The sequence below is a fragment of the Myotis davidii genome, unplaced genomic scaffold (genome assembly GCF_000327345.1).
Source record: "Myotis davidii unplaced genomic scaffold, ASM32734v1 scaffold281, whole genome shotgun sequence".
In the NCBI taxonomy this organism is placed as follows: Eukaryota; Metazoa; Chordata; class Mammalia; order Chiroptera; family Vespertilionidae; genus Myotis; species Myotis davidii.
In genome coordinates this window covers 630,618-644,311 of record NW_006293784.1, presented here as the reverse complement: position 1 = coordinate 644,311, position 13,694 = coordinate 630,618, and the positions used below count along the sequence as shown (strand labels likewise).

The 13,694-nt window shown below is 38.7% G+C and overlaps 1 protein-coding gene across 1 annotated transcript in view; it reads right to left on the bottom strand.

The window, feature by feature from the left end:
- The window catches only part of KCNH5 (potassium voltage-gated channel subfamily H member 5), a 278,882-nt gene extending 265,194 nt beyond the window's left edge, over positions 1 to 13,688 (bottom strand). Inside the window, exon 1 of the mRNA XM_006767638.2 lies at positions 13,431 to 13,688. Within this exon, the coding sequence (XP_006767701.1) occupies positions 13,431 to 13,503 (73 nt within the window). The 5' untranslated portion in view covers positions 13,504 to 13,688. The remainder of the gene's footprint in view (positions 1 to 13,430) is intronic.
- Between the last annotated feature and the right edge of the window lie 6 nt (positions 13,689 to 13,694).

The window sequence follows — 13,694 nt, the reverse complement described above, 5'->3', positions numbered from 1 at the left end:
CATATTTATGAAATTCTAGTGGTAGGAATAATAGCAATTTTGTTATAGAAAAATTTCAAAACACACCAAAACATGTTCAACAATTCAAAGTTACTACTTTTTTTTTGCACATTTTATTTATTTATTTATTATTATTTTTAAAAATGTATATTTTTTATTTCAGAAAGGAAGGGAAAGGGAGAGAGAGAAACATTCATGATGAGAGAGAACCATCTATTGGCTTCCTCCTGCACACCCCCTACTGGGGATCAAACCCACAGTCCTGGCATGTGTCCTGATGGGGAATTAAACTGTGACCCGATTCATAGGTCAGTGCCCAACCACTGAACCACACCAGCCGGGCTGTTGTTTAATTTTGGGTCAACAAGTAGCCATTAAACATCTGTGTCTTAGGGATGGCAGCTCAGTGGCGAATAGTGCTGGGGTCCAACCCCAGCAGGTCCAGGGGTCCCCAAAGGTGTGGACGGAGTCTGCGAAGAAGGAATGACACGGAGACAGCGTTCAGTTGATCAGCAGCCTTGCCAGGATCTCTAGACACAATCTCCAGCCAAGTTCTGTGTCCATGTTCTCTTGCTAGGTTCTCCAGCCAGGTTCTCCAGGTTCTCCAGCCAGGTTCTGTAGCCATGTTCTCTCGCTAGGTTCTCAAGCCAGGTTCGGTTTAGGTTCTCCAGCCAGGTTCGGTCGCCAGGTTCTGTAGCCGGGTTCTTCAGCCAGGTTCTGTCTAGGATCTCCAACCAAGTTCTGTAACCAGGTTCTGTCCAGGATCTTTTGCCATGTTCTCTCCAGCGAAGTTCTTCTGTCTCTAGGTTCTGTGTAGGTTCTGTCTTCTAAGTTCTCTCTTCTAAGTTCTGTCTCTAGGATCTTCATCTAAGTTCTGTGTCAAAGTTACTACTTTTAATAGTTGGTGTTTTGTGCATAAGAAATGGGCTTTTAAGAAAACACTGGTCAGAATCATTAGAAGGAAAATATGACTGCAATAATGGCTTATAGGACTCATAGTCTCAAAATACAACAAAAAAAAAAACCTTTACCTAAATACAGATAATGATGATTTTTTTACTGGATTTTGTTACAATAAAATTTCTTAAAATACCTAAAGCCATAAGACATTCACTAATTATATAATCTTGGATAAAAGCTAAATCAGTCATAATGTGTTTATCAAGGGAAAAAGTATTGCATATTTAATGATTCAGCATCATTTTTCAATCCTGCGAATAAACAAACCTCGTTTTTACAAATGAATTGTGTCTATTCTGAAGGGATTATGTATTTGAAGTTAACCTTTTGAGGCAATCGAACACTAATGACAAGATAACTATGAAGAATTTCAATTAAAAGACTAGCCTAACCTGCACACCTGGTAGAAAAACAAGCAAGGCTTTTCTAAATACATTACTATCCAATTCATTTTCTGAAGCTTTGTCCCCCTTTTTTTTAATTTCTACTATCTATGCACTAGGAGCTAGAGATCACAAATTTAATTCATTTCTCTCCTTTGGTTAGACATCACTGGGTCAGTTAAAAAAAAAAGGCTGATAGTTCTGCCTTCTTCAGCTTCTTCTAGCTCTGCCACTTACTGAGGTGAGGAGAACTGATGTTTCTTTGGCTCTAAGTAATAGACGTGTCCTGCATAGAGAAGGGGTGTCTGTCTGTTTTTGCTTTTTGTGTTTTTTTCTTCAACCTTGATAAAGTGAATCCAAATGCTTTTTAAGCTCAGATCCACCAGTTTATGGAAATCTCAACTCCTAATTCTTTGCTTTCTTCAGGTTAAAAAACAAAAGAAAAAAGAAAACCTACCTAACCTTACTTACCTTATTTAGAGAAAATAGAAAAAGGTGAGTATTTATTAAACCCTTACTATGATGAGGCACAGTGCGAGATCCGCTCATTTGTGGCTTTGCTGAGTTTTGCCAGTGACCTTGAAAGGTAGTTATTATAATCCTGGAGAGTCTTAGTGTGTCACTGTAGGTAAAGGCTCAAGCCAGGACAGAAGTCTGTGTCATCAAGATGGAAATGCCTTTGCTCTATTGAGAACACTGTTCTTTGAACTTGAAAATACCTCCACAGAGTTCCAGGAAGATTACCAGTTACCTTGACTATTGTTGCTCAAGTAGAGAGAGAGATTGCTTTAGGAATGAGTAAGATAATGTCTTTCCATATCTAATTCTTTCTTTGGTCAGGGCACAATAAGAAGCAACAAAATAAGTGGAACAACCAGTAAATCTCTCTCTCTCTCTCTCTCTCTCTCTCTCTCTCTCTCTCTCTCACACACACACACACACACACACACACACACACACCCCACATTTCAGTTTAGGCCCTCCCTATTTCCCTCCCTCTTCCCCTCTCCTTCCCCTCTCTCCCTAAAAAGTAATAAATGATTGGGGATTGAACCTGCAACCTTGGCATATTGAGATGGCACTCTTAATCAACTAAACTCCTGGAGGGTGCCATGTATTTCTTTAATACCATTCCATAAGTGCTGTGTGCAGAATGAGTTAATTAATTTATACCCAGGTGATTGGTAATTATATCACAATACCTTTTACACAAAAATGGGGAAATACCAAAGAAACTAAGTCTGTTTGAAGCCGAAACCAATGATAAATTCAGTTCTGGCCATGTTGAGTTTTAGGTGACTGGTGAGAAGTATAAGAGGAGAAATTGTACAGGCCATTGGGAACCCGGGACTGGAATGCGGAGAGGATAGAGCCAGCACAGAGGACAAATGTGCTCTGAAGAAGAGGGTGAAGATGTAAGAAAGACCGCTGAAGGTTGAACCCGGATGATGGATGACTGTTCACTCCTCAGAAGGGAGGAGAGGAGAAAAAAGAAGGGATGGAGGGGAGAAAAGGAGAGGCAAAAGGGAACAGAAAGAGAACCCAGGGAAAAGGCCAGGAGGAAGTACAGACATGAAATCCAAAAGGTGAACATGGAGATGGAGAGGGTAGGGGAGCACAGTCTCAAATCCTATGAAGCCAGAAAAATACGAACAAATAAAAGGTCTTTAGATTCATAGGAATGCTCACTTGTATGTAACCCTCTAGGAAGCTTCAACATTACAGTATAGACAGAAATCAGTTGAAAACAGATACAAAAGTAAATGGTGACCAAGAAGTAAAGGCATCAATTACAGATGGTGCATTCAAAGATTTGAACATCTAAATAATGATAATAACTAATAGCACTGATACTAATACTTATATATCAGAACCTAGAGACAGAAGAACTTCGCTGGAGAGAACATGGCAAAAGATCCTGGACAGAAACTGGTCACAGAACCTAGAGGCAGAACCTAGCGAGAGAGCCTGGCTGAGGAGCCTGGAGACGGAACCTGGCTGCAGAGCCTAGATGGAGCATGGTAAGAGAACCTGACTAGAACCTGGTGACTGAACCTGGCTGGAGAACCTGAACAGAACCTGGCTGCAGAACCTAGCAAGAGAACATGGACACAGACCCTGGCTGGAGATACTAACAAGCACTTCGCTGGAGATCCTGACCAGAACTTGGCTAGAGATCCTGGCTAGGCTGCTGATCAACTGAACGCTGCCTCTGAGTCTTTCCTTCTTCGCTGACTCCGTCCACACCTTTGGGGACCCCTGGACCTGCTGGGACTGGACCCCAGCATCAGGCGCCCGAACAGGGACCCCTAGGTAAGCGCCCCGCACTCGGGACAGATAGGACTCCACCGTAGGAAGAGGGTGGATAGCCTTCGCTGACTCCGTCCACACCTTTGGGGACCCCTGGACCCGCTGGGACTGGACCCCAGCAATGGAGGGAAGGGGAAGAAAACTTACTTTAGCTTCTTCCTCTACTCCCAGGACTACGGTGTAAGGCAGTGATGGCGAACCTATGACACATGTGTCAGAGGTGACACGCGAACTCATTTTTTTGGTTGATTTTTCTTTGTTAAATGGCATTTAAATATATAAAATAAATACCAAAAAAAAATACTTATATGCCAGACACTGTTCTTGGCACTTTGCACATATTACCTCTCCAACACCATAAACTAGGTACTATTATTACTTGTATTTGACAGAGGAGAAAACTAGGTGCAGATACATAAGTCACAGAGCTAGTAAATATCAGAGCCAGGACTCTAGTGTAAACCTCCAGAACCTATAGCTCTTAACCAATGTGTACACTGCCCTCACATTTTTTTAAAAAAATCACTATCATTATGTTCATTATTCACCCCCAGTGCTTAGATCAGTGTCTAGCACACAGTAGGTACTCAATACATTTTTGTTGAATTAATGAATGATTAATTAGAAAGAGTATGAGGATCAAGCAAAAGGAGGGGAGTTGTTTTTAAGGAACTTCATTCTGGGATTATTTAAGCTTCATTGAAAAACTCCTCTATTTTCTCAGTGCTATAACTAGGTGAAAATAAACTCATTGTGCTTTAATTTGCCACCCCCCAAAAATATATATATATGCGCTGGTAGACAAAAAAAAAAAAAAAAGACTTCTAGAGAAGATCAGGATAAAGGTTAACTTTCCTCCTCAATCCAAGTGAGTTATTTGATTTTTTAAGTTAAACTTGGTGGTTTGAGGCTGGTTCTGCAGTCTCTAAATTGCCAAAATCTATTTTCCCTCTTCCACTGAATACAGAATAGGAGTGTAAGCTACTCCTCAAGGCAAAAATACTCAGAAGATACTTAACCTGGTAAGAATCAATTCTCAATGACAAAACTTACCATCAGCAACTCCTAACTGCAAAGTTGTTTTAAAAATAATTTAAATGGAGCCGAAACGGGTTTGGCTCAGTGGATAGAGCGTCGGCCTGCGGACTGAAAGGTCCCAGGTTTGATTCCGGTCAAGGGCATGTACCTGGGTTGCGGGCACATCCCCAGTAGGAGGTGTGCAGGAGGCAGCTGATCGATGTTTCTCTCTCATCGATGTTTCTAACTCTCTATCTCTCTCCCTTCCTCTCTGCAAAAAATCAATAAAATATATTTTTTAAAAAATAAAGTCATTGGCGCACTGATTTCTTTAAAAAATAAAATAAAATAATTTAAATGGAATATATAAACTTCTAAACAGTTCTTTCTTGCATAAAATAGTTGAGCTTTTAAGCCCTTGGAGATGTGAACAAAAGTGATGGAAACTATTTCAGCTGTATATCAAGTTGGAATAAAAGATGAGCATGAGATCACTTACACATTCACCTCCCATGCTCTCATGAGATCAATCTGATTGGCCCTACACAACGTGATTTCCATTTTCAAATGTGCATGTTGATTAAGTATTTTAAAGTATTCAATTAATTATACAAGCTTACTTAACAAATTTAATCAGCATTGTTTGGGGGGATCAATTATAGGCTTATTTAATATAGGAAACAAATAAAAAATCATGTATTCAACTAGTACTTAGTGCTATGGGCTCCTCACAGTGGAGGATATAAAGTACTAGAGGCCCGGTGCACAAAAATTTGTGCACTCAGGGTGGTCCCTCAGCCTGGCCTGTGCCCTCTCGCAGTCTGGGACCCCTTGGGGGATGTCCACCTGCTGGCTTAGGCCCTCTCTCCGGGGGATCGGGCCAAAGCTAGTAGTCAGACATCCCTCTGGCAGCCCGGGAGCCCTCAGGGGATGTCCACTTGCCAGCAGGGAGCAGGCCTAAGCTAGAGTCTGACATCCTTAGCGCTGCTGAGGAGGTGGGAGAGGCTGCCGCCACCACTGCTGTGCTGGCAGTTGTCAGCCTGGCTTGTGGCTGAGCAGAGCTCCCCCTGTGGGAGCGCACTGACCACCAGGGGGTAGCTCCTGCATTGAGCATTTTCCCCCTGATGGTCAGTGTGTGTCATAGTGACCAATCATTCCCAGTCATTCTGCTGTTAGGGTCAATTTGCATATTACCCTTTTACTATATAGGATGTGCAAGGTATGACCCATATCCTTACAGAGCTTAGTTCATATAGGGACATTTTCATGATTTCCCAGTTCTATGTCAGTACCTTTAGGAACTGCTATGATTGTGTACTTTAGCTCAGATCTCAAATCACATATTTCTTGAAATCAATAGGACTTAGTACATAGTACTTATTTCTCTCATGGGACTAGACCCCAAGAAAGAGAAATTCTTTACAACAAAATTTCAAATAGCTTTTCAACCACTTTTTCTAAATTACTCTGCTCCTTACTTAATTTTCCTACCTTTTTCCATGCGAAAACTTAAAACATCACAAAACTACTATCAAGAATATATATAAAGATATTTCTTAAATAGTAATGATATACAACCAAATACTAAAAAAATCTAAAACACACACTGATTTATGAGACTATATTATTATTGCCCTTATTCGATCAAAAAATTTTCAAGACTAAACCTTTCCAGTATTAACTTCTACATGATATTAAATAAGGATACTTAAATAATTCTTTTTATTCATTCCTCAATGATGAAAAGGAGTCATGCCATACATTATTAAGTCAGAGTATTTGGTGGAATATAGTGAGGATTTTTTTCAACTTTATTAAGGTACAATTGACAAATAAAAATTGTATATATTTAAGGTATACGACTTGATGGTTTGATGTATGTATACATTGTGAAATGATTACCACAATCAAGCTAATTATTTTATCCAGTACCTCCCATAGTTATCATTTTCATTCCTTTTGGTGTGTGTGACAAGAACATAAGATGGAATTTTTATAATTCAACTCTGCTATTGGTAAAGGAAAATGTTTTATAAATATCCATTTCTTAGAGTACATCAAGACTACTTCCTTTAACCTCAGTTTCCACAACAGTTACCACTGGTTTTTGGCTGTGACTTGTTATTTATGTTTATTTGTTTTCACGACATAGTTATTTTATTCATAAAGTTACTACATGGCATATTTTAATTTTCCCATTAAAACTAATTTTGTTTAGGACATTCCAAAGCATATCTCAGTATGTGGTTTCTAACCCTCCCAAAAAGAAAAAAAAAAAATCCCTATAATCAAGATTCAGACTATAATCAAGATTCTAGGAAACAACACCTCTTAAAGTAGATTGCCTCCAATCATATTTTTGGGGTAATAAATTTGGAGAACTTTGGAGAATATTTGTTTTAACTCTATATTTTATTTTTAAAATTTGGATAATATCAAAATACTAGAATCATATCCTAGGCAAGTAACCATAAATCTGTGCACTACCTGTCAATAAAATCAAGGTACTGTCCTGAACCGATTCCTTCACCAATTGGATATAAATTATATCAAGACATATGCCAGGGGACAAATTTTATTAAGATTTCATATATGTATATTCATCTTTCCAGTATGAACATTATTTATGTGGCATTTTCTTTATATTTTATATATATCACCACCATCTGCTAAAGTAAATCTTCCACTAGTCTAAAATTTATTTAAATTTATTTCTTTACATAAATTGTTTTTATTAATACCCCATTAATACAGTCACAAAACATTGGTCACCGTCAACTAAAATAAGATTGTCATAATTAAAAGAAATAAATACCTTTCTTCGTTGTACTTTCCTATGTCCTACATTTTAAATATTTTCTTCTAAGAGTAACAACTAACAACATTGATTTTAACTTCCCATCAAACTTGAGGGGGGAAAAGAAAGAAAACAGAACAAAAATATAAATACTTGGTTCACCTGTGACAGAACCTATAGTGACCTCTTGTGGTAAATCCTAACTACAGAGCTTTGGAGAAGAATACATAGGACCCTTTCCTAGGCCAGACCCTGGAGAAGGTGGACATATTGTTTGTCCATGCTAGCAAACAGCTATTGTTAACAATGAAAGTCAGAGATAAATATTGACTAATCTAAAGGATTTCTTTTGGGAAATCTGAGCAGTCACTGTCAAAATACTCATAGCTGCTCCCTTCTATCAAAAAAAAATATTGTCTATGTTTCTGTTAGTAGGGCAGTTAAAAGATGGCTAGGTACATGGATTTTGTGCATACCCTACTTCTGGAATCAAGCAAAAGGTAGACAACAGTGGATGTCTTCAATTCTAATGAAGACAACAGTGTCCTGGGATAACCAGCTGGAGAGTCAGGAAAGTGCTGCATTTGTTATATAATGCAGCGTGGGCTCTAAAGCAAGAGACAACCCTCTGGCTTATTTGTAAATATTATTTAGGAAGCTGTCAGTATAATTTCAACCTCTATGATATCGTCATAGTGAAGAGGTACATTATAATATCTGAGTAAACCAATGCTTCTAAAACACTACATGGTTTTATCAATATTTCCTGAACAGTGGTTTAAATGTTAAAGAAAATCTTCCAAGAAAAAAAATATCAAGAAATTTATACCCAAAATACCCATTTTTTTCACCATTTCTTTTAAAATGCATAATGCTTAAAAGTTATTATTCCTTTTTTGTTTTGGTTTTAAGTCACTATTTTCTCTATTTCCTCTCCCACGGGTTCTCCTTTAAGATCCCAGTCTTTACAAATATTAATTACAGTACAAAAATAATTGTGGATATTCCTATAAGAAATCACTGAGTAAAGAAATGGCTGTGCAATCTGAGTACCTCTAGAAAGGTTGAAATTGAGTATCTTGAACTGCTCTTGAAAGTTAAGTGGTTCATAAAATACTACCGCTTCTGCCTTCTTTCCTGAGCCCGTTTTTTCTCTAAGGAGAAAAACATTTCTAGTTTTTCAAAATGTTTAAAATATTAAAGAGTAAGAGTTAATTTCTAATAAAAATACATCATTTTCAAAATTATAATTTTTCAAAATGGCAACCTAGTTCACCATCACCCAAAATAACCACTTCTGCCGACTTCTCAAGGAATCAAAGACAACATCTGAATAGCAAGTGCTGCCAAAGATATAATCAGATTGAAGACCTTGGAAATGTTTTGTTTTGTTCTCTAATCTAAAATTCCCACCTAATAGTCCTGAAAACCTTTGTTTTATTTCAGTGATTGTTCCCTTTACCCAGGAGCTTACTGCTCCTTAATATATGTTGATGAATAGCTTGCATAAATAACTGAAATTAAAATGATGGAAGATAGCCTAATAATATTCCAGACACAGATTTGGTCAATAGCACTTTGGGCCGGAAACTTTATATGGTGTTATGAACTCACTATATAGTTCCCAATTTGCTGCTAGCCAAAAAAATAATGTATCTAAACCTTACTTTTTATACTTTTGACCTTTACAACTTCTTGGAGTAATAATGTGCTCTCTATACCTACTGGAATCACATACCAAGAATCAGTGAATTCCTTTTATTGGTCTAAAATGATCTTGCCTTTTATCTTTAAACTGAAAGAAGGAGTTTCAGTATATCTCTAATATGTTGGTATTTGTCTATAAAGTGTGTGTGTATCCATCCTACTCAATAGCCCTCATTATTTTATTTTACAGACTTTGAATTACCAGTAATAATCTGAAATGCCTTCCCATAACAGACTGAGTTAACTAAATAAGGAAAATAAAAATCCCACATCAGGAGGTGTGAAATAACAGCAAATAGGCTACAGTGCTACTCTAGGGCATAGAATATAGCACCATTATTCTGGGAAATTGCAACTGAGAAGTTTGGAATTATATTAGGAACGCCTCACGTTTAAAAAGTATACCCAAATATACCACACTCCTTGCTCTTTGGTTCTGCATCATCAAGAAGTACTCTGATGGTTTTCTAATTGGCTGAGATTTCAGCTCATTAGTGATATCCATGGACAAATAAGCCTGTTTTGTTTTTGCTTTGTGTCTGTTTCCCTTTCATGTCTAATCTCTCTTCCTCCCTCCCCCCCTCCCTCCCCTCCTGGCCCATCTCAGTTCCCTGTTGTGGCCGTGGACTGACCACTCTTAGAGGTCAATGTCTGCTCCCTTCCTGACTAGGTTGTGGTTTTCTAGCCACTGTATATTTGCACATATTGCAAAGTCAATTGTCCTGCTGGCTTTTTATGAAAACCGCGGAACCCGCGTAGCGCTGTTTCTCCCTGAGGCAGCCTGCCTTTCTACATTTCTGTGTGTGTGTGAAAGAGAGGGTTTTCTACTACATCTATCTTTGTATCTAGGTGGATGCTGGTCCATATGTTTATCTGTGTGCATCTCTATGTATATGTCTCTATGTCATCTGACTCTCACTAAAAGATCTGATCTTTTCATAAGAAAGAAATGATGTTGTATCAGAAAGAGAAGCATTTCAAGGGGTAAAGGTAAACAGACAATCCCAGGCTATCTCTCCAGTTCTTAAATATATTGGGAGTACTGCCTCCTTTTCTTTCTTTTTCCACTAAAGCTCTACTAACACTTCACTTTCAATGTTGTTAATTTAGAGCAAGCATGTCAAACTCAAAGGCTAACACGGGCCAAATAAACAAGGTTTAAGTTTATGTGGGCCACAAAAAAACAAAAGCTTCAATTTTCATAGAACTGTAGGTTTATTTTTAAAAGTACAGTATTTAAAAAAAAAAGAACAAGAGCAATGATAGCCCTAACCAGTTTGGCTCAGTGGATAGAGCATCGGCCTGTGGACTTGAGGGTCCCAGGTACGATTCTGGTCAAGGGCATATACCTTGGTTGTGGGCACATCCCCAGTAGGGAGTGTGCAGGAGGCAGCTGATCAATGTTTCTTTCTCATTGCTGTTTCTAACTCTCTATCCCTCTCCCTTCCTCTCTGTAAAAAAATCAATAAAATATTTTTTTTAAAAAAGAGCAATGATAAAATTAATGTTTTCTTCTTGACACTTGCATCTCTTCTCTGCTACTCTTTCCTGCTTCAGGGGAAATCTTATTCACAATGATTACTTCAAAACTGACCCAAGGTGAATGTCCGTAATCCTGGAACTGACAGGAGACTTAGTTCCTTTCAAATTGTAAATACCTGCTCACACCATTATATTGGCTGGGCCGCAAAAATATTCATTGCGGGTCACATACGGCCCACCAGCTGCGAGTTTGACATGCTTGATTTAGAGAATAGTGAAATCTTCACTGAGACGAACTCGATCTGTGAGAATTCTGAAGAGCATTTTCTCTGTTAATCTCAATTAAACAATTTCTCAGAATGAATTTATTTCTCTGCCAAATCATATAGGAATGGCAACTATGGGATACTCTCACATGAATATGTAGACCAATTTAATACTGTGATTCTTATTTTCCAGGGTTCTTCCTATGTAAGTGGTTCTGAGACTTTCCAGTACTTATTACAGACACCTGTACATATACTGACCTTAAGTATCTAACACATTTCAAACACAGCTCAGAGCTTTTGAGTAGTGGTATGAAAAGTTACCCATAAGCGCTTACAGATGGTATGTAAAATGCCTAAACAGATAAACTTCCATTTGCACTAGGTGTTATCCATGGCAGGAACCATTGAACCAATGGAGCATTATAAGCATGACATGTGGAAGAGATAGAACAGTCACTCATTTAGATGGGAGAAGTAAAATGGAGGCAACAGAAGCAGATATTTCTAAGCCACACAAGGTAAGTCTCAATTTCATGGTATATCTGAAATAAAAGGTAATCTAAAAACCCGCTCACAGTTCTGGCCTGTATATGAAGTTTCAAAGATGCTGTATTAGTAAACTTCAGTCAAAGAACTGTGACCTTCTGGTTACCCTGTAGAGCATCAGAGAGCCCGTGGTTTTATTCTTTATTTGAAATAACTCAAGGGGATGAGAAAGCTGAAATAAGACTCACGTATTTTAAATAACTAATTCTAATAACCTTTAAATTTCCCCAACTGGTTGTTGTAACAGTAATATCTCCTTGTACTTGAGGTCTTGAATAATAGGAATACAAAAAGGTAATAGACAAACATAGAAATTTCCTACCATTGTAAATTTATATTTTACATCATCATAGAAATCAAAAACACATTTGAAATTACACTGCAATGGCTAAAAAAATATTATAGGTTTCTTAAATTAGATCAGGCCAATTCGCTTTTTGTTTTTCAACCCAGAAAATCTACTCTAGACTTGTATAGTACTAGGTACTGACCACAGTAGAAGAAATAAAGTTACATGTCAGAACTTTATGAAAAATAGCTTGGGACATTTAAATATATATAGTCCCCAAATCAAGGGAAATATGTACAAACCTAGTTTTAGAAGGGATCCTCATATAAGAATTAATATAATATATTCTACTAATTCAGGGAAAGCATAATTATATTTAATGATTTACTGTCATTTGAGGGTTCTTTGGTCTTACCCACTAGGCAGGGAACTTCTTCAGAACTGAAGTGTCTGAATCTTTGCTTTATCCAAAGGACCCCACAGAGTGTCTTGTTGTATAAGGCACCCAAAAATATATTGTTTTAATGAATGAGCAAATGAATAAATAAATAGTTATGGAAATACAGAGAGGATTTCAATTGCTTTGGTCTAAGCTCTACACTAATCAATATGCAGAAATGTCTCTCTCGTAATTCTCCAAGCAAGGGATCTCAAAATAAAATACGGTTTTCTAAACGGGGGTGGGGGGGAAACACTTTAAAGGATACTTTACATATCTTCCTTATAAAACCTGAAAATCATGTAAAAGAATTAAAAACAAGTAGAAGATGTAGAGATTTCCGTAAAATGCAAAGTTTACAAGGTCTTAAAATGTGAACTATATAAGCATCACCATTCGGAGCATCTTGGAGGAAATAAATGCATAAATGGGGGTATTTTAAAGACACTTTAAAGTAAGAAAACCTTCACATCAGTAACAAGGTAAAATGGCATTTTTAAAATTATTTCTCCAGTTATTATAAAAGCACAGAAGCTATTGCTTCCCTTCTACATTGCTCCTGTTTAAGTCAAATCAAATATCATATGAATCATGATCGGTCAATGCACAATTAAAAAAAGAAAAGAAAGAAACTTTCAACACAAATGTGCCCATGGTGACTGTCTTCCCATTGTTCAAGTCCCCTCTTTATAAAGTCCAACTTCAATTCCTCTCCCTTGTCCAAAGTTCCCTTCAGCGGTACCCACTGGGCCCAAAAGCCAGACTGAATCTTATGAAGTCGCCACTTTTGCAGTCATTCCCAACTTGAGTGAAACCTTGCACTGAGATTAACTAAACTCTAAGAATTTGTTCAGTCTCTGCCACCTACTTGGGTGCGGGAGGGTGGTGTGGAAAGAGGATGGACAAGAAAACATCCCTCACCAAACTGAAACTCAACTCTATTCTCTAGACGTGTCTACACCCTGCCAGCTCCCCCTTAGCTCCCTCCGGTTCCTGGTTCTGGACAGGTGGGAGGGGGGTGCGCATGTCGGGATGAGGGTATGCAACTAACTTTCCACCACCACCTCATTCCCGCCCCCACCCCAAATCAGGTCCAGCTAGTAGCTGAAGCCACCAGGTAGGGTTGTCTGCATCCTCCACCCGCTCTGGGAGAGGGGTGGGATGGGGAGGATGGGGGGCGCGCGCGTGGGCAGGACGGCAGTGGGGTGTTTTGAACTGCAACTCTTCTTACCACTGGAGCGTCTGACGATGTTCTCCAAAAATGTGTTCTGCGGTGCCACCAGCCCTCTCTTGCCCCCCGGCATCCTGGGTCTGGAGAGCGGAGGCCAGGATCCGCGGCGGGGGAGGGGGGGTTGCAGGAAGAGAAGGTAGAGGAAGAGGAGGAAAAGGTGGAAGAGAAGATGGAGCCGAAAGAAGAGGGGGCGCGGCGGCGGCGGCGGGGTCCCCAGACTGTGTCTCCAGCCCGACCCGGATGAGCAGCTCTGGGGAGGAGGAC